The 26449-nt window shown below is 43.1% G+C and overlaps 1 protein-coding gene across 9 annotated transcripts in view; it reads left to right on the forward strand.

Moving 5' to 3' along the window:
• Positions 1-26449, forward strand: part of F13A1 (coagulation factor XIII A chain) — a 280265-nt gene that overhangs the window by 228434 nt on the left and 25382 nt on the right. For all 9 annotated transcript variants that reach the window (XM_051610969.1, XM_051610970.1, XM_051610972.1 and 6 more), the window contains 4 exons: positions 9640-9891; positions 17023-17141; positions 23509-23616; positions 25880-26054. In XM_051610969.1, coding sequence (XP_051466929.1) covers positions 9640-9891; positions 17023-17141; positions 23509-23616; positions 25880-26054 — 654 coding nt within the window. The remainder of the gene's footprint in view (positions 1-9639; positions 9892-17022; positions 17142-23508; positions 23617-25879; positions 26055-26449) is intronic.

Genomic DNA, 26449 nt, shown 5'->3' on the forward strand with positions numbered 1-26449 from the left:
AAGACAACATATTCACTTATTTTCCTGTTGCTCTTTCCTAACTCATCTGTCCATGGTTTGTACCTTCCGTTGCTAAGCATGGGTAGAAATCCCTTCATCCTAAACCATGGGAGGAATAGGGTTAAACGCAGCCCAAGGCAGAGGAGACTGCTCAGCTCAGAATGATGACTTTGGTGTCAGCTCTGAATCTGTGGTTGGTTTACTTTCCCTCCCTGTCTTTTCTGTGAAATGACAATGGTAAGGCTGATGTCCCATGGGTTGTGGCTGGCAATCAGCTGAAGGAAAGTGATGCATATACAGGGTCGTATATACAATGCTATTGCCCTCCTCTGCTTTTAAGTGTCTGCTTCTGTGAGCACCACTGCCCTCTTGCTACAACTAATTTAGCTCACAGAGATTCATCTGGGAGAAGAGATATTCAAGCTCCTTTTGTAGGAACTGGTTAATACTCAGTGCTCCACAAATGTTTCTCTTTATGCACATGGGGTGAAAACACAGTACATTTGTTCTCAGAGACTAGCAACAGAAAGCAAAACAGAAACAGTCCACAGAGGAGAAGGAAATTATCCAGGAATGATCTGCTTGACTCTTGCTACTTCTCCTTTAGTGCCAAGTCCAATGTTCAATGCCCTGAAGGGGAGAAAGTGGAAATTTTTTATACTTAGGAAAGAGCACTGAGTCCTCTTTTCTCATGGGGAGATGTGGCCGTTTACATCCAGGTATTTTCTGTTCTTTTGCTTGAAGAGTGAGCATTCACCTCTCCTAATTGCAGCTGCCTGGAAAGCAGAGCCCAGTTCAAAAGCTGTTGCTGCCTCTGTGAGCAGAGGAGGGAGGCAGGCACCTCCAGGTGGCAACTTAACCCTGCTGTCTTAAAACGGGAAGACCTCTCTTCTGCATTTTTTGTCTTCCTCTGTTGACTTTTCCCCCATCATGCCAGGCTCTGACTTCAAGATCACAAAAGACAGGGGAGGCAAAACCTACCCTTTGGAACTGCTAGGCAGGAGCTACACCCAAGGGACTGGCTGAAGCAACAGCCATACATACATCAGAGGCAGCTCAAGCTCAGACAGGCTTTTTTGCACTGAAACAAGGGATATACCTCCTAAGAAGGTGCTGAGTTTGAGACACAAAAAAATACCAGCAGGTTTTGTAAAATGACATAACCAAGGAGCTCTCTACCTGCCTTAGCAGTGGATTTCAAATGGTGCAGAAGAACTGTAGAATAACCCAGGTTGGAGGGACCTCTAGAGATCTCACATCCAAACCCTTGCTCAAAGGATGTCCAGCTTGCTCAGGTATCTCCAGGGGAGGTTACCCCAAGCAATGTGGACCAGACTGTCCATGAGCTGTAGAATTTTTTGGTGTTTCAAGGGGCTATTCTCATAAGGTACAAAGATACTTTTGGTAGGGCTGGCTGGCCTTGGCTGCCAGGGAATTCAGCTGGAGCTGGGAAAACTCCATGTCTCTTCTTACACTGCTGTGCCTGCAGTGAAGGCTGTTTATACAACATAACTGAATAAAACTATTCAGAAATTATTAGTTCCCAGCACTGGAAATTTCCCAGCATTGACGTTAATCCATCACAGAATTTTTATCCATTAAAGACTAATTTTGCTCCTGAAAAATGTGACAATGGTAATTACTTGATCCTGTGTGTGTACGCAGAACTATTCTATTTCTTTTGTTCCCTAAAATTCAGTTTTACTTCTCTTTTTTTGCTCCTATTTTGGCTTCTTTTGAATCATTAAAATGATGATTAATGAAGCAAGTAAAGCAAGTAGAGACTGCTTAATCCTTCTAATTGATAATGAATCAAGGGTACCTGGGACTAATACTTCTTGCTCCATGTGAGCTCCATGTGAAACTATGTCTGAAACATGCACAGAACAATCTTTAGTAACAATTTTTTTTGATACACAGCCCATCTAAAGACCATTCACAGAGACTCTAGAATTCATGGGCTGAATTGTATAAATAAATACATATACATAAATATATAAATTGCCCCAATCTCTTGGAAGTCTTTTTAACAGATATTCTTCTGAGATGGTTCCATATGACTAAAGTCCTTTTTGCTTTAACAGACTGTTTTCCATAGAGTCATCATTGGTGAAACTGGCTGAAGTGCTAATGTGAATTATTATAATTCAGTTTCTCACATAATGCTTCATTAAATTAGGACCATACTTGTCTGCCAAAGTATGGAAAACAACAAATGTGCCAAAAAATCCACATGGAAAAATATCCTCTTATAAAGAGTAATGGGATGTTATTCCATTTCTCGTGCTGGACTGCAGCCCTGCTTCAGTACCTGTGGTTTGGGAGCTGCTCCATCACCATGTATTTTCTTCCTTGCAGCCACTTCCTGGCTTTAATGAGAGAAAAGGTGAGCATCACCCCTTGGGAAATATTCACATTATTGGTCTGGGGTTGAAATGAAAGAGCCACAAGAGAAGTGTAGATGTTGTGCTTGCATCCGGTTCCCCACAGTGGGAACAAGTTCAGTTTGCTTGGAGCCCCAGGGAGTCCAGAGGAGGCAATGACTCCTTCACGCATCTTGATCTCTCCTCACTACTGCCTTCCTGGTAATGGGGATATTTTGTGCTGCCCTTGGCTTTCCACAGTGTGGGGCTCAGCCTCTCCAAGCCTGGCTCCTGCACCTGGGGCAGCCAGTTTGGCATGAGTACTGCAAAGTTTTCACAGTCACTGATGCACTGGCAGTGACTTCTCTGTAAAGCAAATGTACGATTAAGTGGGCTCATGGTTCTTCATCCTTGCTTTTAGTAGTAGTTTCCTGTACATAGCTGTAAATCCTTGAATGGTTGAGTTTATATGGTGCATCCTTCCTCTAATGATATATTTCCCCACACCCTCATAAATTGTATATTTGTATTTTCCTTAAACGATTTCATAAATCCGTATATATGGGTCTAGCCCTAAATATTATTGTGAACGTTTTATTCATGGGCATACTCTGGAATGATCATAAATCCCAATCCTCCAGGCTAGTATCTCCTTTCCATACATGTGCATATGTGGACACTCACAAACCCGCTGGTATGTACTCCTTAGGCTTCTGTAAATCATTGGATTTTGGCCTGAGATGAGAGCAGAGACTTGCTGCTTTTTCTACAGTCTTCCCAGGCCTTCTCTAGAGGAACAGTTTTAAACACATGGAAGCAGCTAAGGAAAAAAACATGTTGGGGTGATCCCACAGGGCTTATTTAGGTGACACGAAATTCCCACCTATAGTCACAGGGATCTCTGAGTACAACTAAATAACCAGGGGTCTGATCTCAGACACCCTCCAAGAATCAGTGGAGCTCTTCATACTGTCCTACGGCATCCACGGCCTTTCCCTGATTCTACGACAGTGCTGGGACATGGGTTATTGCAGGAGGGTTGAGACTTTGTTCCTTTTGTCAGGAAGTAAATCTGTCTTAGTGGGAAGTATTAGTACCTCTGCTGTCACCTGTTCTCAGCAGTTCTGGGGCTGGGTAGGTGGTAGCTAATGGAGTGGCTGGGACACGAGGTGTTTCTCAGAACCTCAGATGAGATGTTGAGCTGAATTCTGTCGCTTGGAAAAAGTTGCTGATTAGAAGTTGGATCTTGATTTTTTAGGAACTTTCTTGGCATTACACAAAAGCAACTAACTCTGTTACTGGGGAAGAACTGGTGGTCCCATGTAACCCCGTGCTGAGAGTTTATTAAATCACTATATATTCCTGTTTAACAAAGAACTACAAAAACTGAACAAAGATACAGAAATACCTGATGGTCTGAACATGGAGTCCCATTTTGGGGGAGAAAAAATACTGAATTACAGCAGAACACTAGAAATTGACTCCAGATAGAGGAGAGACCTGTTTGCCAGCTCTTAGCAAAGAACAACAAAAGTCACTTTCTCAATGAAGGCACTGGGGTATTATTTTTTCCTCCCCTCTGGAATTCCCAACCAGGCCCCAGAGGAGCAGAGAGGAGGGAGTCCCTGGAAGTGCTCCATTAATGCAATACTTCACACAAAGAAGTCTTTATCTTTATTATGTTCTTCTTTTGCACTACTGCAGCAGCAGTACATAAAATCTAGCTGTATTTTTTAATGGTTTTAATAGCTGAGGTGCATGACTCCAATGCATGTTTTACAACTGTAAAGTACTGGAAACATTCACTCCTGGGACAGAGGGGTCAGATGTTAAGGATTCCTGACTGGAGCCATAAGCAAAAATTATTTCAAGATATATGGGTTTCCTACCTTTCCAAGTTTGCATGCAACACTTCTGAAGGCAATGGGATTTGCAGGTGGGAGGAGCCCAGGCAGGCTGTTAAAGTGGTGGCTTAATGACACTACTGTTTTTTAAAAAAAATTTGTTTCTTCTTCTTGCTTCTTTTGATTGTTTGGGATTTTATTGGAACATCTCTCTTCTTTCTTTTTTTCTTAGGTAGTTTTTGTGCCAGTTTTTTGTCTTCTCTCATTCTTCCTTCTTATTCTCCTCTTCTCTTTCTCCTCCTCCGCCTTTCTATTATTCTCTCTTCTTCTTCTTTATCCTCTGCTTTTCCTTTTCCATTTTCCCTCTTCTGACATTTTTTGTAGTTATTCATAGTGATTAATAAGGCATGGTCCCAGTGTGCTAAAACTCATCCCCAGGATGCTTGCTGCAATAAGGCTTACTTCTGCTACACAGCTACTGCACTTGTGGCTTCCAGCTCAAATTTATTTATCAACCTGTCACAATTATTGTACTTTCAGGCCTGGAACTGAAATAGATTCTTTACCCTTTGAATGAAAGACTGTATCTAGATAAAACAAATGAGCCTAACAGGAAAACTGTTTACATTATTCTGTGTGTCTCCCTCTCTGAAGGGAGACAGTCCTCAGCCCCTTTAGAAAACAATCTTCTAAGAAGCCTTCCTAAAAAGACTAGTGAGAAATAGCTTTGTTCACCTCTGTCTCTTCTGAAGTATCCTGCTTCCAAAAGGGAGGAAGTGTCCTCTGAAGCTCACTGTATCAGTAATCTCTGTGCTACCATTTTTCCCCCCTCCTCCCTACTGAAAGTTAAACACCTACACACTTGTGTAAGATCTATCCAGGAGGTCCTGTGGGTCCCTCCACTGGCTGTGATAACAGCATGGCTCAGATTCAGCAGTGGCATTTAGATGTTTAATGCACGCACAAATACAGCAATGTGTATGTCCACTGAGAGTCAAGAGAAAAGCTAAACTAGATGAAGACAGGGGCTTCCAGGGACTGGAAAGGGGAGGAGTGTAGTTCGAGCAAGCCCTGGTTCCTTTTAATCGCTTGGAAGGAACAGCAGCAGATGTGGATAGCTGGAGGAGGAGGACTTGTGTTTTGCCAGCTGAACTTGCTGTACCTATCTCTTGCTCTCCCTCTGCTGCTGTAAATCCCTCTCTTGTGTGTCAGTTTTACCCAGAGTTAAACACAGCTTGCTTCAGTGCCTGATGGGCCCAGAGCTGACATGCTAAGGAACTGAGGCATATGTTAAAAAAAAAAACAACACTTTGTATTTGTGGGTGTGCAGCCACAGTTCTGTGTTTTAGGCAGCTCATTCTTTTGCTACTGTGTCAGTAAGACTTTGGAAAGCTTTAACAGACGTTGTCCTGTGCTTTTTGCACTTGTAAAGTGTGTGTGTGCTGGTTTGTGTGTATGTGATGGGGGGCACCCCATAAATGCCCACATTGACAGATGCTTCAGTCATGATGCGTTTTGCCCTGCAGACCTTCAGTCATGTTTGTTTACTTTCAAAGCTTTGGGTTGCAGCACTGAAGGAGACCTGAGCTCCTTTAAGAGCAACATCAGCTATTTTTCTCCTCTTTTACTGGGTACTTAGAAAGTCCAGGAGGTGTAGAGCAGAGCAGAGCTTCAGCTGAGGTGAGTAGGAGCTTTAGGAGCCCAGCTTGGATAGCTGCAGAAGCCAAGGTGGGATAAGAAAGAAGTACCAAAGGGTTGCAGGCCTGTGCACTGTGAATCAAGAGAAACAGATACGTTTGGGCCGTTAAATGATCTGTAAAAGGAAAGTTTCTGTAAAAAATAAGGTGTTCTGACAGTATCAGGGCTCAGTACCTAGCACTGAAATGCAGACAGTTGGAGGCCCATGAATGAGGGCCACTGAGAATTTTTTCCTGTCCTCTCCTGCCTCAAAGGCAATGTAGTCAGCAACCTTAGTACAGTGCTTGGTATCTTCTGAGCTGCAAAAGGAGCCTATAAAAAATTCATCCCTATGCCTGGTGGCAACACTACAGCAACATCCAGGCTTTCCATATTCTCAGGCTGGATTTTCCCATGTCCATGTGGTGGTAGAGAGAACAGACAGGGCCATCTCAACAGCACAATGTCACACGACAGCTTTGTCTTCCATAGAGCAATTGGCTGTGAAATGTCCTCGAGTGAGGGCCAGGGCCTCCTACACCCACAGCACATGTGAGCATAGGGAATGAGGCAACCACAAAGAACTGGCTACAGAGTGTGGTTCAGGCTGCCAGCTCCTGGAGCAAATCAGAGTGAGAGGGATGCTGAGCAAGCTGATGCTGCTGGCAGAAGCACCCTCTTGTCAGCATAAAAAGAGTTTATCTTCTCTGCATGGCTCCTGGTCCTGACATGCACCCAAACACCCTCCTGCTTCTCCATGGGTTGGGTTAGCATCAGAGATCCTGTGGACAGTGCTCTGCCAGGCATTCATAGGCTTTTGGTAATGAGTCTGGATCATGTTGAATCTTCTTCCTCAGAGACTCTAACTCAGAGAAAGAAATCACCAATGTATGTTATCCCTTCTGAGAAAGGGATGACTTTACAGATACTTCAAATATGAGCCAAAGTTGGCCCTACATTTCCACTGCAGCCAGAAATGTGGGCTCAATATGTAGATAAAAGTCAGACGACCAAGTCATCCTGAGAGGGCTTCCATACAATGTTGATAAACATACTATTGGACCTACAAAAGAATTTTTTGGCCAGTAACCTTAACATGTAATGCCAAAGTTATTCAGTATGATAGAGCTCTAGTATCAAGACAACACATTTGTGTATATGAGACTAGTGTGGCTGGTGCTGTCAGGTGTGACTGTAATCCAGATCCACAAGCCCTGTCAGAGGCAACAGTTCCCTTGCTCTCCAATTTGCCTTTTGGTTTTTATTTCAGAAGATTGGGAAACCTGTTCTCCCCTAAAAGAAAAAGTTGGAAATAGCTCTGTGTTCTCTTGAGGCCTCTCCCTATCTTCCCAGGCTTCCTTGTGGGTTCAGAATTTATGCAGCAGTTAGCAAAATCCAAGCCCTGCTCATCTGTCAGAAGCAAACAGTGTTATCTTGTATTTACTGTATATAACATCTACAAATTATCCTGATTTCTAGGATATCCCTTGCCTGGCATCCCTGCTATCTCTGCAGGAATACAGACCATACCCCAAAGGGCCTTCTCCTCATGGGTGAGCAAGACAGTCTGGTGGTTTGTCTCTCCTACTGTGTAGGAGCAGCTGTGTGGGGCATGCACGGGCTCTGGGCTGAAAGTGAGAATACCAGAAGCTTGGTACTTTGCCATACCTGCCATGAGGTAACCATGAGGAGGCTTCCATAAGGAAAAGGCCTTGCAAAGGCCCCTTGGCCTCTTCGGGATCCTATCTGATTCCTATAGGCAGATTTACCGGAGAGTGATTCTGCAGCCTCCCCATGTGCACGTGGGGTACGTGGACATGGTGGTTCATGTCCCCCTACTACAGCACAGCTCCTGTCCCAAATAGGCTCCTGCAGTGATGTGCAGCTCCAAATAAGGAGGACAGAGTCAGTTCCTAACCACATGAAAATAGTAATCTCTAGCACTTGTTAACAGTTTTCAAGGATGTCAGTCCAATTACTTGGTTTGCTCTGATGCTTTTTTCATGTGGATTGCTTTTTTTTTGCTTTTTAAAAAAATTGTATCCATCCTAGAAGCAAAATATCAACTGTAGAGGCAAGCTGGGTCATACACAGTTACACTACAAAGAACAAGAATACGTTCAGCTCTCAGATCACAATTGTTAGAGATAAATAAGAGTCTTGTGCCTGCTATCACCTCTATGCTCTCTTCTCTCTAGACTGGCTTTTGTTTGATGGCTTACATTTGAAGTGTCCAGTGCTTTATCTTCTAGTGTTTTCTATTGATTTTGCTATCTTATTCTAGTCCTTTTTACTTCGGTAGGTCTTGCCTTTCTGTTGTGTCCCTCACTGGTCTGAATGGGTTTCATGGGTCACAGCATCCCCTGGCATCACTGCTAAGTGGGCTATTTATGTGCACTGAACATCCTCAAAATGGGAATTCATGTGCATCAAATAATCTCTTGAAAGAAGCACAGTAGCCCCAGAATTCTTAGAAACATCATGTCATGGCAGCTCGTGAGCTTCGGATTTGAAGCCAGAGTTGCTCTTCCCCAGCAGAATGTAGCAGTGTTCAGATCTGGGATTGTCTCTAGGTTGGCTGTATAAAAATAAGCAAGCAGGAAAATCAATGCCCTTGTGAGATAAATTTTGAAGCTCTTAAATAGTAGGAATGAAAAATATGGAAGTCTGTCTCTCTGTCTGCCATCGTTTTTCATTACCCTATGTTTGAATGAGAGAGTCTGAATTTCAGCCTAAAATATGAAGAGAAGACTTGAGAATGAGATAAGGAACTTGGCCTTCTCACAAGCTTCTTTTCTGTCTATGCTGCTGGTTGGCTTCCAGATATAGTTTGACTCTACCTCAGGCTCAAAGGGTGGATCTTCACAAAACTTTGAATCCTGGCAGTGTACATGTTTACATTTAGCCTATATGTCTAGATGAGTTTTACAGCTGGCAGTGCAAAACAGGCTTCTCTGGTGTGTGATTTGTCCTACCGTGAGGTAGACTGTCACATGCAGTACTTTGGAGGTGTGTCGTATTTTGGGACCCATTGCTTGCAGTGAAAGTTTAGTTATCCAGCCCAGATGTGCTCCTCTATACTCTGGGTGCCTACAGTTGATTCCCATATCCCATGAGGAGCTGATGCCCAGGAGGAACCAAATGTTGCTCGTGAACTGACTTGTATTTCCTCCATTTGTGTGGACTTCTGTGAAAGAGCTCTTGGTCTCTTCTTGTCCATGTAGTAGTACAGTGAGAACAAAAAGAATCTGCTCTGCTAAAAAGCCTCAGAGCTGATGCCTGGAACCCAGTAGGCACTTGTGTGCTAGTGAGGAGGGTGGTGGGTGCATCTGAGCTGGGGCAGGGTCTCTTAACCACACCTACAACAGTGTAGCTGACACCAAGGCAAGCAGCAAGATGGAGAGCAGCTTGCTGCACTAAGACAAACAGTGATAAGCAAGGAAATCCTGGGACAGCCCCTGCTCATGCTGCCAGGGCTACACTCCTGGCAGTGCCCAACCCAGAGAGACTGAAGCTTGCAGAAGTGAGATGGGTGGGGGTGTCTGCATGGGCTGCCTGCTGGGAGGTGTTGCATGTATTCATGTGGCTGCACTGCCGAGTGACCAGGCACTGTGTGAAAAAGATCTGAGAGAGGTAGGTGGTATCTGCCCCCTAAAATTTGCCACATCAATGGAAGATAAGAGAAAGGGACAGAGAGCTGCCAGGAAGTTAAGAAACTGTCAAAGCAGGGTGAACCTCTTCACCTCTCTCTGCAGGTCGCTACCCACAGCAAAACAGAGGCACCTACATCCCAGTCCTAGTAGGTGATGTGCTGAAACCCGGTGAGTGGGGAGCCAAGATTACTCACAGGGAGAACAAGTCCATTCGCCTGTCCATCATGTCCTCTGCCACCTGCATCATCGGGAAGTTTCGCCTGTACGTTGCTGTCTGGACTCCCTTTGGCATCCTCCGGACACACAGAAATGCAGCCATTGACACTTACATCCTCTTCAATCCCTGGTGCCAGCGTGAGTACCTTATCAGAGACAAAGGTTCACACTTTCTGCTGCCAGGTTGATTGGGTTTTGGGAGGGCGTGGTCCAGCAAGAGGAGCTTGGTATGGACGAGGTTGGAGACATGCTACTTTGCGTCTAGGACTTTTATGGAAACTCTGCTAAGAGACAAGTCGTTCCGGCTGGGGAATAGCCCTGTGTGAGCAGGGCTTCATGCTGCAGACCTCTGCCTGTGCTGTAGCTGCGCTACACAGTTTTATGAGGCCAACCCTGTGTTTACCAGCTTGGGCAGTGCAATGATGCTCCATTTCTCATAGTAAATATACCCTAAGGCTTTGCTCTGACTTTAATAGGCATCAACATGAGCCTTCTGCCTGCCTGTGTGTGCCTTCAACTGACAAGTCAATATGGGCATGTTTTTCACCAGGATTTGGGGGGGGTAGGGGGTAGGGACGAGATGTGGCAGTGTCCCATGCTCTGTAGAGTTACATTGCTAATTGCCATGTTTAGGATTGAACATCTGCAGACCAAAGCCTGCAGGAATTCCATGGGAGCTGCTGCTCCTGCACAGGTTGGATGGAGTTAACCTGCTGTGGCATCACTGGTGATGCCTTCCTGCTGCTACATGACATTTGCCCTTACAACCTCCCCCTTAGTGGTGACTAATTACCAGCAACTCTGTCCTCTGTGAGGAACAGAACATTTTGCAAATGAGGCTTTTTTTTATAAGCCAGTGGGTTGAAGAACAATTTTCTTTCTTTTTTTTTTTTTTTTTTTTTTTTAATTTCCCTGAGCCTCTGGTAAAACCAGCCTTTATACTGACAGAACTGATTTTACCAAATGAACTCCATGTGTATCTTTAAGGAGAGGACAAGGAGGACCAGAGAAGTTTCGCTCAGGCTTCTGACAAGCTATAGCACTGTCTCTCACCTTCGAACACTCGTAAGGCTACAAGTCATACATATCACTATACATTCAGGTCTCCAGCTAACTTCAATACTCTCCCACCACCATTCCTTTGTCTTTCAATTTTTTTACCAGTTTTTGCATCAAATAATCCTGTTCAAAGCGAGGGCCATCCTACCAAGTGACGAGTAAGTTCAGCATTATTAATAGAGTCCATTATTCAGCTGCACTCCTGTCAGTACATCAAATGATTTGTGCTGAATTCATTACTTGCCCCTGGTCCAAGGGAATATAAGCAATGATTAGCTTATGCATTATTTAGGAAGATATATGTTAATGCTGAGTAAAGCAGAGTTAGTTAAGCTGCAACAGGAGGGAAGGGCAGGGCACAAGGCCCTGCAACACCATGAGATAATTCTGAATAAAGCATAGAGGTAGGTACCTCAGAGCAGCACACTAAGCGTTTTGTGTGGGAGAAGGAGAATGTGTAAAAGGGAGGAATCATTGCCAAAGATATGACCCACTGGTGAGCAGGCAAAACTGCTAGAGGTTTGTGAAGGCATCATCAGCCTGTCACAGCTCCAGCAAGGGAGGTGTGATTCTCCCCCCCAAGGTGAGCATCCCTTGGCTTTAGTCCTAGGTATTGTAACACCCAGTTTGTTTGCCAGCACAGTGACCCTGCAGTGGCTCAGCACCTCTTTGGAAAGGTAAAAAACCCAAAGAAAAAAGCTTTTTAAATTGCCTCAGGTTGCCTCATCACCAGCATACAACCAGTGAGAGCTGCAAACAGAATGCACAGAAAAAATGTGATGCTGGGGGCTTGGCTACCCCCCCGTGGCGTGACTGGGATCACACAGGCCAATTCAAGGTGCTAGTCAGGGAGTGGGAAGGAGAAAATCAATACCTTCTTCACACCTCCCCCCCAGCAGCCCTGTGGGCTGTCTGATCCACTTCTGTTCATGGCACACAGTCTCTTTTCTCTCCTCTGCCCTCTCTCCCTCACACCTGAGCTGAATGGGGCCAAAAGCCATCAAGATTAAAGCCACAGTGTGGAAACAAACCCATAGGGAGCAACACAGGCAGCAGTTGCCTCAAGCAGCAGCCATCAGCAAGACCAACAGAAAAGCTCTGCTTCAGGAAAGCAAAAGAGAGTCTCTGGGTAGCAAGGATGTGCTGTGGGCCCCTAGGCCTAGGGGAGCCGACTTGGTGTCACTCCTGGAGGAGGCCATTTTTGTCTGCAGCTTTCATGTTCATGTGTGTCTCAATGGCTTTATGTTATGTCCCTTGTTGACTATTGTTATTTTCATTTCTGCATGTTTAATTTTGGATTTGGATTTGGATTCTCACTTCTTGCCCCTACTTTTACTCCTAGGAATTTTTGGGCTAATTTGCTCCTACCTCTGCCTTTTCCCCCTTTCCTTGTGTTAGAAAACCAGGGACTGTTTCTCCACACTTTATCCCCTGGCTGGAAAAGATTGCTCAGTTGAATGACAAAAGGGTATAAAAACTCAGGCCGTTGAAGTGCAGAGAAAACAACAGTTTGAAAATCTCCTAGACTTGTTTGCTGGGTTAACAGCCAAGCAGAAAAGTCTGAGTGAAAAGCCTCATTAAAAAGAGAGGAGGCTGATGCCAAGAATGAATAGGGATTGTTAGAGTAGGGAGCAGAGTATGGGCTCTGTCAGTGTCTAGCGCAGCTTTCTGATTCATCATTTTGAAGAAACATCAATGTGTCAGTATGAGCTTTTCTTTAAGACAGAAGCATTCGTGCTCTTTCTTATTACCCCTTTTCTCACTGTAGTTCAGTTTTGACATATCTTCCCAGCAAGGAGTGCATGGGGTTTTTTTTGCTGTTTCAGAACAAGTTTGAATACTGCAGCAGTCAAGCTATAGAGTACTTTGCTTCCAAAATCATCAAATACTTTTATATGTTTTAATCCCCTTAGCTACACTTAAGGCTGATCATCAAGAATATTTTAAGGATGCAGATGCAGGGCCTGATCCTGCAAAATGGTGTGCACCAGCCCCAAACATCTGGGAATTCAGCAAGCTACTGGGTTGAGATTTCAGATACCCAGTGAAATTTGCATTACTTAATAAGCAAGGTAGAGCCTGCCTTGTTAAGTAATAATAAGGAGAGGCAGCATCCTTTCTTCAGCCTGCTGACATAGTTGGGAAAAAGAGATGTGCTTTTGGGCATGCAGAGCCCTTTTCAATTCTGAAACAGAAGATACAAATGGTGAGCAGTGTTAAGGATTTAACTTCATGGAGTTTAACTTAACTCTTAGCAGCATCAGACTACATGAAAGAAGAGAAGGGCTCCTTTGATCTGGGTGATGGGAGCTCTTTCGAAGGAGATGCTGAGTCCCAGAAACTTTCTGCTGAGGAACATTCAATACTTATCAGAAAAAGACTTCACATTGACTTGCATGGCCCTCCCACTGGTGGATATGCAGGGTGTATCTGAGTAAGTTGCAGACTCTGTGAGCTGAGGTGTGCTTTTCATTCACCCAAGCCTCCAGGAAAGTGCATTTGTTTCAGCAATTAAATATACTGCACCTTTATTGAGTCAGTTGCGCATTTCTTCTGCTTAGATGTCCTAATACAGTTTGAGGACTAGTAACATGTGGTTGACTTTGCACTCCTCTCACGTGTTAGCAGTCATCCAAATTTGGCCCAGTAAGATTTTCTTGCATTTATAGCTAAATCTTAAATTTGATCTCTTGTGTCATAGCTGCCATGTGAATAAAATTCACATGGCGCTTCATCCTTCTGCTACATGAATATAGGCAAGCACTAGCAGTTCCAAGGCAGCACGCTGATCTTGGTCCTGGGTGGAGAGGACTTTGTAGATAACTTCATTTAGTTCTGGCAGGTCTGTGTTTGTCACAACGCTGTCCTCTTTCCAGCAAGAACCCCGGGAGTTTTGTGGTTCCCACAAGGCCCAGTTTTGCACTCCTGGACTCCCATGGGAGAGCACTGAAGGGAAGCTGGATGCTAAGAACAAGACAAACATCTCCACCTTCACTTGTCTGCTGTTGCTGCTATGTTCAGCAGTCACTTTGTGAATGAAGAAAGAGCATTTCCAGCTCCAGGTGCTTGCTGTGCTGGGAATGGGGTCCCCCCGACTGGGTAAAGGTCTTCTCATGCTAACTCAGTTTCCCAAATTGAAAGGGCTGCTCAACACTCCTCATCTCTTTGACAAGGAGTCTGTGTTCAGCGGGATTCCTCGCCTGCCGTACTGTCTTCACATGGAGTGTGTTTTCACCTTATCCATCTTCAAACAGAGAAGCATCAAGTCTAATTTGATTCTTTGTAGCATTGCTAGTGTCTTAGTAATTTCCCAGGATAAAAGAAGTTAGTAAAAAACCCCTAAATTTCTAGAGAAAAAGAACAAACAAACCCAGCACATTTCTGTGGAATTCTTCTGTTTGTCAGATGTGAGCCTCCACTTGCACAAAAATAATTAGGAGTTGTACTATGTAGAGCATGCTTAGCATCAAAGTAGTCAAAAATACCTTGTATTTTCTTCTAAACAGTCTCAAGGGCAGTGAAAGCTGTCAAAAATCAAAGCAACTGGCTTCTCTTTATCAAAAAACACAAATATTTTAAAATAATTGACAGAGAAGTTAATCAATTTTCATCTGGTTTCACTAAGATCATGCAGTCTTGAAATAACATAGGCGTGTCAATTGATACCAACCAGATAAATATTGATATTTGTAATGCCTGAAAGAAAACAAGTGCTGTCAAGAAGGCATAAACACACTCTCCCCTGAATCTATAACGGTACAGAAGAAGGCGTGAGTTCTCCTGTAAATGTGTTCTCTGTAGCCTTTGTATGGATGTGCTTTAATAAGATCCAAAACCCAGTGAGAGAATGCTTATATTTCTTCAATCGGTAAATCAGGCAGATCCAGCCTAATGAAATGGAACCTAGACAATCTATAACATCTGCAACATTTTTTTGTGGGATATTAGACCAAACTTTTTAAAAGCTGTGAGCTGGACCTCAGAAAAGTCATATAATATATAGTTTCATAAGTATGAGAGACTGTGCTGGCATAAATGACTGCAGCTTTTTGATTCACTCTGGAGTTCTAACATTCTCTTTCACCTGGTAGCCTCTGAATATAATAAACGCATGAAGGCTCTGGAGTACAAGTCTTACGAGGAGTGGCTGAGTCAATTGGGATTGTTTAGTCTAGAGAAGAGAAGGCTGAAGGGAGACCCCATTGCTCTCTATAACTGCCTGAAAAGAGTTTATAGTGAGGTGGGGGTCAGTCTCTTCTCCCACATAACCAGTGATAGGATGAGAGTAAATGACCTCAAGTTGTGGCAGAGGAGGTTCAGCTTGGATATTAGGAAAAATTTCCTTATTGAAAGAGTGGTCAGGCATTGGAACAGGCTGCCCAAGAAGTGATAGAGTCACGACCCCTGGAGGTGTTAAAAAAATGTGTGGATGTAGCACTTCAGGACATGGTTTAGTTGGCATGGTGTTGTTGGGTTGATGATTGGACTTGATGATTTTAGAGGTCTTTCCCAACCTTAATGATTCTATGATTCCATCTTCCACTTTGTGTCAGAGTGCAGGATGGCAAGGTCACGAGCAGTGACAGGCCTATAAACAAACTTCTTGATGGCCCAGCCCTTAGAAGCCAGGTGAATACCACCACCCTGCCAAATGGGAAAGCAGCTCTTGGAGCTGCCTGCCTTAGGAAAAACCTGATAAAACATGTTGTTTCTCTGCTTGCTTGGATTCAGACATAATCTGAGGAGCCTGTACTGTAGCCCTGTCAAAAGCACACTGGCAAACACTGATCTCCTCAAACACAATCTAGGCTTCTTACATCCAACACCTGCTTCCCTATTATTCCTTGCGCTCCAGTGAGGAAATTGTTATGTTACATATCTATGCATAATCCTTTCTTTATGTATAGGCATAGAGATATAAATACGTCTTCAGAGAAAACAAAACGTCCAGCAGGGTCAAGCGTGTAGATCAGCAAAACCCTTCGCTTAGCTGAAGCCAGCATGATTTCTGCCATTTATGTTTTCAGAGGGCTCAGATTTTAGCTTATTTTCATCCAAATTGCAGTTTTATGGGCAAATGAAGAAGCTTTTGAGGATGAGGTTTACAAGGAAGTACAAATCTGATTTACATTTCAACAAAATGCAAGAAATCAATAGGCTTTTAAAACTTAAATGATCCTCTAGTTATTTGTAGTGTGATGATGAAGAAATCCACTATGCCAGTAGTGAGTGGCAGTTTTGTACTTGCCTGTATCAAACTAGTAGAGGTTATTGCTTTCCTTTAATTTGCTATCTGGTACTGCTTTACTGATTTCTTCAAAATTAATTAATTCCCATACTATTAATTGTTAAGCTAGATCTATTAGTCTCACAATACAAGCATTGGAACAGGAAAGAAATCCTCAACTGTTCTAGAGTCACAGAATTACCACCTGTTTCATACTTACCACTGAATTTCTGAATAATTTTATGTCATTCAGGGTTATTTATGAATGTTAATAATGGGGTATTTACATGTGTAAATAATGCTTGCAGGGTCTATGCATGTGCTCTTGACTCTTGATATAAGACCATTCTAGGATATACCCTTTGCACATGTTTGGGTAAATAACTCTTCCAATTACTTCCAGTTTTCACTTGGACACTTGAATTTCTCCTCTTAGCTGGTCAGTCAAGCTGCGTGGGGAAGAGATACTCCAGTCAATAACTTACACACAGAAAAAGCTATCAAATCCTTCTGTTAATACACTATAAAAGTAGTATTCAATTTTTTTTAATGCACTACAGATTTTTCTTTAGATCTCTTGACTTGAGCTGTTTTCCATTAACATTAATAGGTTTGAAATTGTTCTTTGATCTGTTTGTACAGATGCAGAATTGCATCATGGTGCTCCAGCTTTTAAATTAGTGGTACACAGTAATAATAAAATTCTTGATAGGATGTGACATTTTAATCATACTTTACAGATTCAGAGAAAACAAGCAGCAGTTGTCAGCATTTTTGCATCTTGCTTGCTTTGTGTATCATATTTCCTAACGGGGGCCACTACCTCCTTATTCTTGTACTCCATTGAAGCAAGTAATGTGTTCTTTCATGGAAGGGGAATATTTTTCAAAAAAGATTACTACATTATATACTAAGATTTTGTATCTGTTCTATATGAAAAGTAAGTGACTGTGTTGACATTTATTTTTTGTAAACCAATGCAGAGGATGCTGTGTATCTGGATGACGAGAAGGAAAGGGAAGAATACATCCTGAATGATGTTGGCATTATTTTCCATGGAAACATCAACGAAATAAAATTAAGAAGCTGGAGTTATGGTCAGGTGAGCTGTTTAGACCTCCTCTGGGCTGCTCCCAGTAGGACAGCAAGTGAGTTTAATTGACACCAGACTGTGGTTGAGACTGTGGGCTCTGGAGTGCATTATTGGTCTCTCCTTCAGAAAGACAAGGGGAATAATTTTAAAATTGTATGAAGTAGGTAAATGCCTCATCCAGAAAAGCAGTGTTATAATAGCTAATATTTAAAGTTTCTGTTTTAAGGACATATTTAAGATACTAAGAGGATGCCTGTTGAAAGTTATAATAATTAGCTGAAGTTTTCACAGTGCAGCAATGAGTGCCGGGAACCACCAAGCAGAGGGGCCCATCCCTCTGAAGGGGCTACAGGAAAGCTGGGAAGGGACTTTTGGCAAGGGCAGGGAGTGAGAGGACAAGGGGAAATGGATTAAAACTGGAAGAGGGGAGGTTTAGATTAGACATTAGGAGGAAATTCTTCCCTGTGAGGGTGGTGAGACACTAGAAAAGGTTGCCCAGAGAAGTTAGAGAAGCCCCATCCCTGGAAGTGTTCAAGGGCAGGTTGGATGGGGCTGTGAGCAACCTGGTCTAGTGGGAGGTGTCCCTGCCCGTGCAGGGGGGTTGGATCTAGATGATCTTTAGATCTTTAGATGACCTTCCAACCCAAGCCATTCTATGATTCTATCCATTCTATGTTTCTATGATTCTATTCAGTATTTCTGCTGCTAAATCACTGATGCTTCAGGATCAAACCAACCTGGTGAAAGAATAGAGGTTTTCTGTTTGTTTGTTTCTTTTTCAGCAATAGGTTGTATTGCTTTTTTACTCTTAGTTTTAGCAGCTTGGTGGAAATAATTCTAGTTTTCTTAGGGACCAGCCTGTTACTGGATTCCTAGGACAAACTGGGATTTAATCCCTGAGTTTTAAATTTCCTTTGCTGCCTGGACTTGACAACATGGCTCTCCAGTGGCCTCTCACAGCCTGGGGGCAACACCACCCCCTGCCGGGCTGGTGTGCGGTACTGGTGTGCCTGCGGTAACATCAGACTGACTGCTTGCCTGTTTTACCTAGATCTGTTTGTAAGGGCTCACCAGCCTGAAATTACCTACAGGATGAAAGAGTTCAGTTGTTGTGTGGGAATGGGAAAAAGGCATTAACAAACAGAATCAAAATGAGCAAAGCTAACCCAGCTGTCACTCAGAGGAGCTGCATTGGGCAGTTATTGGACATGGTGAACTCTGCTTGTTTCACCTCCTGGATTTTTAGAACAGGACAATTAAGAAAGTGTTGAAGTATTTCCTTAATGCTGGGGTGACAGATCCATCCAGATTTTGTGGCACCTCCCTGGTGCAGCCTTGCAGAAAGGGGCCTTCTTGCATTGTTTTCTTTCCCTCAGCTAAAGACAATCTCGAATCTTGAGCTGGATGTGTGCTTGCCCTGGGGAACTCTTTGAGCTCACATCTCACTTGTTTCCTTATTTAAGGGTATAATTTCTTCTTTTCTTTCCTGCAGCAGCACTGCCTTAAGGGAGTTCCTGCCTCTGCCACCATTCCTTTGGTTGTGTCAGTGCTGTTGTTTGTGGGATCTAACTGGCATCCTGGCCCTTAAATAAGAGGGTGGGGGGAGTGCAATTCCATAAGCTGTTGGTGCCTCTGATAAAATAGGCCAAAGCTGGTTGGGCATTTAAGTTGACCAAAAATGCCACCTCCTGGCCCTTCCTTCCCCTGCAAGTGCTTGTGCAGCTGTGCAGTGATTCAGACTGAAGAGCTGATCTGGCTGAATAAGCATATCCTTGATTTTCCTCCCTTCCACTCCAAATTATTTTTTGGGCTTGCTCATTTCCTAGATTTGGGATTCACTCTGTGAGAGATGTAAACGGGAGGGAGAGACAGGAATGAGTGGCTGGAGGTGGGTGGTGTCGCTTAAATCAGCTGCTGGATTTATGTCCTAAGATGCTAAATTTATGACCTATGGTGGCTTGGCCTGAGGTGCTTATGTGCTGCAAATCTGGCATCTTCCTGACACAAACACCAGCCTCCCGTGAAAAACTGCATTATTTATTCGGTTTTGCTAGGAGGTAGTTCTGTGTGGGAGGTTAGGGCTGTTCCATAGCCCTTTGTCATGTACTTTCATTCCTGTGTTGTCTGAAATTGGAGGGCCTGATTTCCACACTGTGCTGTGGTGCATCTTTTGCTGTCACTTGCCTGTGTGAAAACTGAGTGTGGCAGATGCATCTAAGTGGGCCTGAGCCAAGACTTTTGATGGAATCGATCACTTTGTATGGATGTAACAAGCATCTTGAGCTGCAAAGTGATGGAGAAATATTCTTCTGGTTCCCTCCGTTTCAATGACATGGAGGACATGATATTCCTGATCTTACCCTGACAAGTTCCAAACATTAAAAACATTAATCTTCTGCACTTTCAGCAATCCTGGATGTTAAGAATAAGAGGATTATTGTGAGTAAAAGTACTAGCAGCAAGGCTTATATTATGGGTATATCATACAAGTATGCATTTTGCATTTATGATATGTAGCCTTGTACAACAGTGTAAGTAAAAAGCATAAGGCAACATACAGTCATAGAGGTGAAAGGTCATATACGAATGGTTATAAGCAAATATACAGATAGACTTGTGAGTGGTAATATCCTTAGGCTAAATATTTGCTTTCAACAATGGCAGCTGAAAGCTTTAACTCAAGTTGCAAATTAAAAAGGGACAGGTCAAAACAGGGCTACTAGTGGGAGATTATTCTCACAGCTGCTGCCTTTAATGAGCAGCATCAACATGAGAGGAGGAAAAGCAAGAAAACTGGACTGAGGAAGAAAAAACAGACCAACTGAAGCATGGCTGTAATGAATGAGGATGGAGGTGTTCCTTGCAACACAACTGTGATTCCTTTCTTCTAAGAAAGCATAAATATCCAGTCACTCAGAAAAGCCCACAGGGGATTCAGGATAAATTTGGCTCAGTAAGAAATCTAGGCACATAGGAATTCTCTAGCTGAAAAATATCAGAAGCTGGATGCTGTATTGATCATTTGATGTTGGGGTTTTTTTGGGAGAAAAATAGAATTAAACAGGTGTTCATAGAGTTCTTTTTGCCACCGTGTCCACACATTGAGCTGCATTAGCTTTGCAGCCTGCTGTGCAAATGTAGTTTTGTGGCACATGTACGTGGTCGGTTCAGACTGTAGGCAACATGAGATGGCATCTGCCTGCAACTGACTGTGAGAAATACAGCCCTAATTCAACCAGTGCCAAAGGTGATACAGCACCTCTTACTTTGACTGAAATGGAAGGTCACCTCTTAGAAACAGGTTAGCATGAAAGAAAATGCCCACTGAAGTCCAGCCCGGCTAAATGCATTGCACTGTAACACAACGCACGTCTGTGTGCAGCCCTTTGCCTGTGTATTTTCTCATGCCTTGTTTTCCATCTGCAGGCTTTTCCAAGAGGCTCTGTCAAAGTTCCTTGGTTGTGAATTTGGTTTGTTCCTCTTTCAGCTTGTGTTGAGCAGGCAGTGCCTGCACCTGGCCCAAGTTCACTCTCCTGTCCTGGCTGCCTGCTGCTGCTCTGGTTCCTCTGATATTTCAGGGGTGTTTAGCATTACAAGTACTATGTTTCTATTCCAATATCCTTTAGACAGCATTTTCATGCCAAGAGTGAGATCAGGAAACTGATTTAGTTTGATATAATGTTTTTGAATCCTGGATAGTGAAGAAGGGCCACATCCTACACTACTGCAACAATACAAGGCAGCTAGACTTTTCAGCTGGTCCTGTATCTCTTCTCCTGCTAATCCAGATATTTCACAAGCATTCATGTCATTTTATGGAAAGCAACAACCCTGATAGCAATTTATTTCCTCTTTATTCTTTCTGTATGTGTTGACAAGATCGACAGTGTCTCATGAACTGTAGATGAGAAAGATTTAATTTACAGGGTAAACTTCTTATTGATTCGACTCAGGTCTTAGGCACCGCTGATGACTTCAAGTGCAGAAAGCAGATTATGATCCTGGTGCAAGTGATAAATCATTGGGCCAGACCAGAAGAAAAGTGAACTTGAAGCAGGAAAGGCAGCAACAAGGGTCCAGAGTCTGCATTATCTGTTGTGAGAATTGTCCTTGGGAAGGAGGGTCTCCACAGCACCATCATTCACCTGAGATTATTTACATCACATACCAGTGGAGTAGACTGGACAGTTTTCTGTGCAATTATTCAGCTTCCCAGGGATGATTGGGAGCACATCTCTGGAAAACACTGGTCTCTCTTTCCCTGTTTGCCCAAATACCATGAATTCAGTTTTACTGAATATATATAAGCTGTTACAAACTAGTGCACATCTGCTCCAGAGAAAGTATTTCAATGCATGTGTGGGTGATGATGAAAGAGGTGTGCTGCCTTGGAGGGTGTTTGCTGAAAAGGATCCATACAGCACTGGCACCCTGGGTGATGGGAGCCAGGCAGGTGTGAGGCTGAGGCAAATAAAAGGATTTTTCTTGGCCAGGAAATGTTGGAGGTTGATGAAACAGGTGGTGCCTCTACTTTCTTGGCTTATGCCAGAGCTTGGCTGCTGCCTAGGATCTCACTCCCATCACTCCCATCTTCCTTGGAGAATAAGCAGCAGTCTTGACTCTTTGGGGGTTGCTTTTCAGGTCTCTGGCCTCACTCTTCCTTCTCCTCTTCTTCTCCCTGGGCTATCCAAGCAGTAGCTTGGTCTGAGGTCTTGCACACTTTATTCATGAGGCAAAACTAATCACCCTTATCTGAGTGAATTAAGAAGAGTGTGGCCAGTAGGTCAAGGGAGGTTATCCTCTCCCTCTATTCTGCCCTGGTGAGGCCGGATCTGGAATACTGCGTCCAGTTCTGGTCTCCCCAGTTCGTAAAGGGTAAGGAACTACTGGAAAGAGTCCAGCACAGGGCCACAAAGATTATCAGAGGAATGAAGCATCTGCCCTATGAGGAAAGGCTGAGAGAGCAGGGTCTGTTTAGCCTGGAGAAGAGGATACTGAGGGGGGATCTCATAAGCATTTATAAATATCTAAAGAGCTGGTGTCAGGAGGATGGGACCAGTCTCTTTTCTGCAGTATACAATGACAAGACAAGGGGCACTGAGCACAAGCTGGAGCATTGGAGGTTCAAGTTAAACATAAGGAAACACTTCTTTACTGTGAGAGTAACAGCACTGGAACAGGCTGCCCAGAAAGGTTGTGGAGTCTCCTTCTCTGGAGACATTCAAAACCCGCCTGGACAGGTTCCTGTGTGATATGCTGTAGCTGATCCTGCAGGGGAGTTGGACTAGATCATCTTCAGAGGTTCTTTCCAACCACAATCACTCTGTGACTCTGTGCTGAGGAACCCTCAGCCAGGCTGGAGACAGCTGCAAAATGAATCCAGCTCTAGTACCAGCATGAGAACAAAAAACCTGTCAGTGTGAATCGTATCTTTAAGGATGCAAGTGTAGAGCATAAAACCTGGCACAGCAAGGGGACAAGCTCCATGGAGTTTCTGTCACAGCCCTGAATGTTAATATAAGGTTGTGAATCTAGAAGATATTTGTATTATTTATGTGCGTTTCCCTGTCTCCTACTGTTTTCCATGGGACAAGGTATTTTCCTGTGCTATGCAATTTCTCCTAAAGAAAATGAAATGCATTGCAGGGCAAGTTCTGTGACAAATGGTTTCTGGTCTATTTAGGCACCTCTGCCCTCAATTTATTCTTGTGCTTGTTCATGCTGGATCAAAGAAACTGTACCTTTTCACTCTATTTTTGAAGAAGACTACTCTAGGTCACTTGGTATTTTTGATGTGTAAGTTTTGTAGTCCAGGATTAAACTATATAATCAGCTTTTGACTTGTCAGTTTTGAAAATATTTTAAAATTAATTTTAAAAGGAAAGTGTCTTCAAATTAACTTTGGCAAACCACTTATTGTTTAACTTCTCAGCATTGCACTGACTGTGTCAGAGAAGTCCTGAAATTAATAGGTCTGGCACCTGTGAAGGACACAAAGTCCTTCACCAGCAGACTATCTTCTTGTAGTTATTATTATAATACCTTCCTATTATATACTTGTTAGCACTTAAAATTTTATGTCCTGTCAGAAAGGCTATGTTGTCATTTCAACCTTCTGGGAAAAAGACTGCAATTGAATTGAAAATGATACCCTTTTTCCTTCACAGCCTCTCACTTTTTTTTTTGCCATACATGGACAATGATTCTAGAAGAAAACTTGTATTTCGAAACACAGAATTTTGATTTGACCAGCTAATTTTGAAGCTGATCAGCTATTATAACAACAACAAATTAACAACAAAAAACAACTTTGCTTTCCAGAATAAATAATGATTCAATTTTTTCTCTGTTGTTCTTTTTATTTTATTTTATCTAGTTTGAAGAAAACATTCTGGATGCTTGCCTGTTCCTGATGGACAAGGCAGAGCTGGAGCTCTCTGGACGTGGAAACCCAATCAAAATCTGCCGTGTTGCTTCTGCAGTGGTATGTGATAGATGCCTAATATGTGTCAGAAACTACTCAAAAATTAAAGCCTGGCTGATTTCACTGGCCCTCATACCATGACATGCTCACTCCAACAGGTGCCAGACCAATTGTCCATTCTGACCTCTGGGGTCTGGCATTTTGTTTTGCTCCAATAAAGGTGAATTACTTATGTCAGCTCATCGCTTTTACCTGAGAACAGTACCTCACTGGCAGGAAAGCCACTTCTAGACATCGTACTTCAGGCATAATGGCATTTCTTGTGACATTGTGTTAGTTTTCTAGTACCTGAGATAATTGAGAAAGCTATTTCTGCCATGGATGGTAAGGGAGAATGATGGGTGGAATTTGAGATGGGGAACTGAGAGACTTTATGTGGACTCCAGCACTAACCTCAATGAAGTCTTAAGACACTGCAATAGTGAGTGTTACTATATTTGATTTTTAAGCCTCCAATGACTTAGTCAGGCTGAGAAGATTTATGTGTGCTATCTTGGCCCCAGAAGAAAACACCGTGAGAGCTGTCCTCTAAAACAAGGGGTCCACAAAACTTCCTGCACTCTGAGTGGAAGTACCTAAAAGATTCAGAAGCAGAGAGCTGGGAGAAGCCTTTCTGTATCTCCTTTCTTTCCCACTGCTAGATACCAGGAATCATGCTGTGGGTGCAAGAGCAGCCCCATCCCTAATATTTAAGATGTAATACTCATCCAGGATGTGGAAGACAGAGTCTGAGTCCTCTCATCTGCCTTAGAGAAGTCTAAACTGATGCCTGCTACTTCCCAGAGAAATACTCTAGTAATTGATCTGGCATCATTAGATATTCTCCCAGGTCAACTACTAAATAGGCTGTCCACAAAACATGGCTGTTGGAGATGGATGGTCCTTTTACCCACTTGTTACAGTATTTGCCCAGAGAACGGGCAAAATTTAAGAGAATGATCTCTTTGTCTTAGATGACATTGAAACCGGATCTCCAGTGTACAAGTGCCACAAGCTGAGTCTTATACAGCATTAGAAATATGGTTTCAGACCTTCAGATAGAAGTAAGAATTGAATGTGGTTCCCTCATCATTAGGCTTGTAGGTGTAAAAGGTCCCTTGTGCAGGGAAGCCTTGTGCAGGCATAGAAGCCCTAAGGGCAGAATAGACGAAGTTTATGAACCCAAAGAGGGCTTGAATATTTCTTAGGTTTTGAGCATTTCAATCATTCTAGGGGGGTGGAGAAGTTCACCATCCAGGAGCCAATGCACTTCAGGTCTAATCTGCAGAGTTAGGCCATAGCTGGGTGGGATTTCTGACCATCTGAAATCTGGACCTCAATAAGAAGTGGCCAACTGCTGAAGTCCCACCCATGTTCCTTACCCTCATTCTTGCTCAAGATGACATGTGATACATCTGAGATCACCTGAGAAGATACAGCCATGCTGGGAACTTTATGAGGCTTCCTGATACTGCAGAGCAGGTAGAGTCACCTCCATCTTCTCTTTACAGCCAGAGGAGAGCCTGAAGATCAACATGATACTCTGTCCTTGACGTGCCTGTTTTTTCTTGGCATGTTTCCCACAACAGTGAGATGGGCAGAACCCCTTAACCCTTTGGTTATGATTCTGAATACTTATCTTTATTCAGTTCTGGGGTTCACAGGAGGTCGATTTTCTAATTAAAAACAGTAGTTAATGCAGCCAAAAGCTTTTAAATGTGAATTGTGATTTATTTGGTTGGCATGTAGCTGTTCCACATTAGCATAATTAAAAGGTACAGAGCGAATGAGCTTTTTGCACAGCCTCAACCAGTTTGGTTCAAATTGCAGCTAGGAGATGTATTGCTCGTTAATGCCTATCAGTATAGCCATTAGTCAGCAAAACTTCTTGGTTTGTATAATCTTACCAGGGGAAAACTTACACAGCAAATTCCTTCTTGTTTTCAACCCGTGCTGGACCAAAGAAATTAGTTTCTACTCTAAAAATAACACTGGACTCTGTCTCCTCTCAATCCACTGTAGATCAGGAGTGATTTTACTTAAATCTCTGGGCTGAGATAGACAGAAAAACAGATGGTATAAGGAAAGAATCCAGCTTAATACTTCTGATGATCCTTAGCAAGATTGTTCTATTCATCTTCTACCTCCATAATTAAACATTTCTGTCTTATAGCCTAAACTTGGCTATACTCAGTCTCTCCCATCCTATCTTTGTCTGCGGGGTTAAAGAGCTCTTTATTATTCAGACTCTGACATCCCTAATGTTCATTTCCTTTGTCTTTAGATTAACTCCAGGGATGACAATGGTGTGATTGCTGGATCCTGGGACAATACATACACTAATGGGGTCCCACCTTCAGCCTGGACGGGAAGCGTGGACATTCTCTTGGAGTATTACAGTTCTAAGCAACCGGTGCGATATGGCCAGTGCTGGGTCTTTGCTGGTGTCTTCAACACATGTAGGTACCAGTGAGGAAAGCTCCACCCTGTTATATGCTCGTTGCATAACAGAGAAAGATTTTAGGTTAAACTAGCTAAAATACTTCCTGGTTCTGGGATGTTCAGAAATAAATAGTAGAGATACTTAAAAATACATGGCTAAAATAGATGCTCTTTAAATAAACTTTTGGCATCTCCTTCAGTGTGGCTGCTTTTCCATGCAAATCTCTTAAGTATTTATTTGTTCAGTAAAATATATTCACTGACACACAGAGGGTAAGTTTCAAAGAGATAAACTTAGTCTTTTGGCCCAGTCCACTTTTCTGTTAGGAAATCTAAGATAAACAGGGGGCTTCTTATCTAGACCTGCAACATGAAACTCTTACCCCGTATGGGATACGTGATTGTGCCTTTG

The sequence above is a fragment of the Apus apus genome, chromosome 2, assembly GCF_020740795.1.
Source record: "Apus apus isolate bApuApu2 chromosome 2, bApuApu2.pri.cur, whole genome shotgun sequence".
NCBI lineage: Eukaryota > Metazoa > Chordata > Aves > Apodiformes > Apodidae > Apus > Apus apus.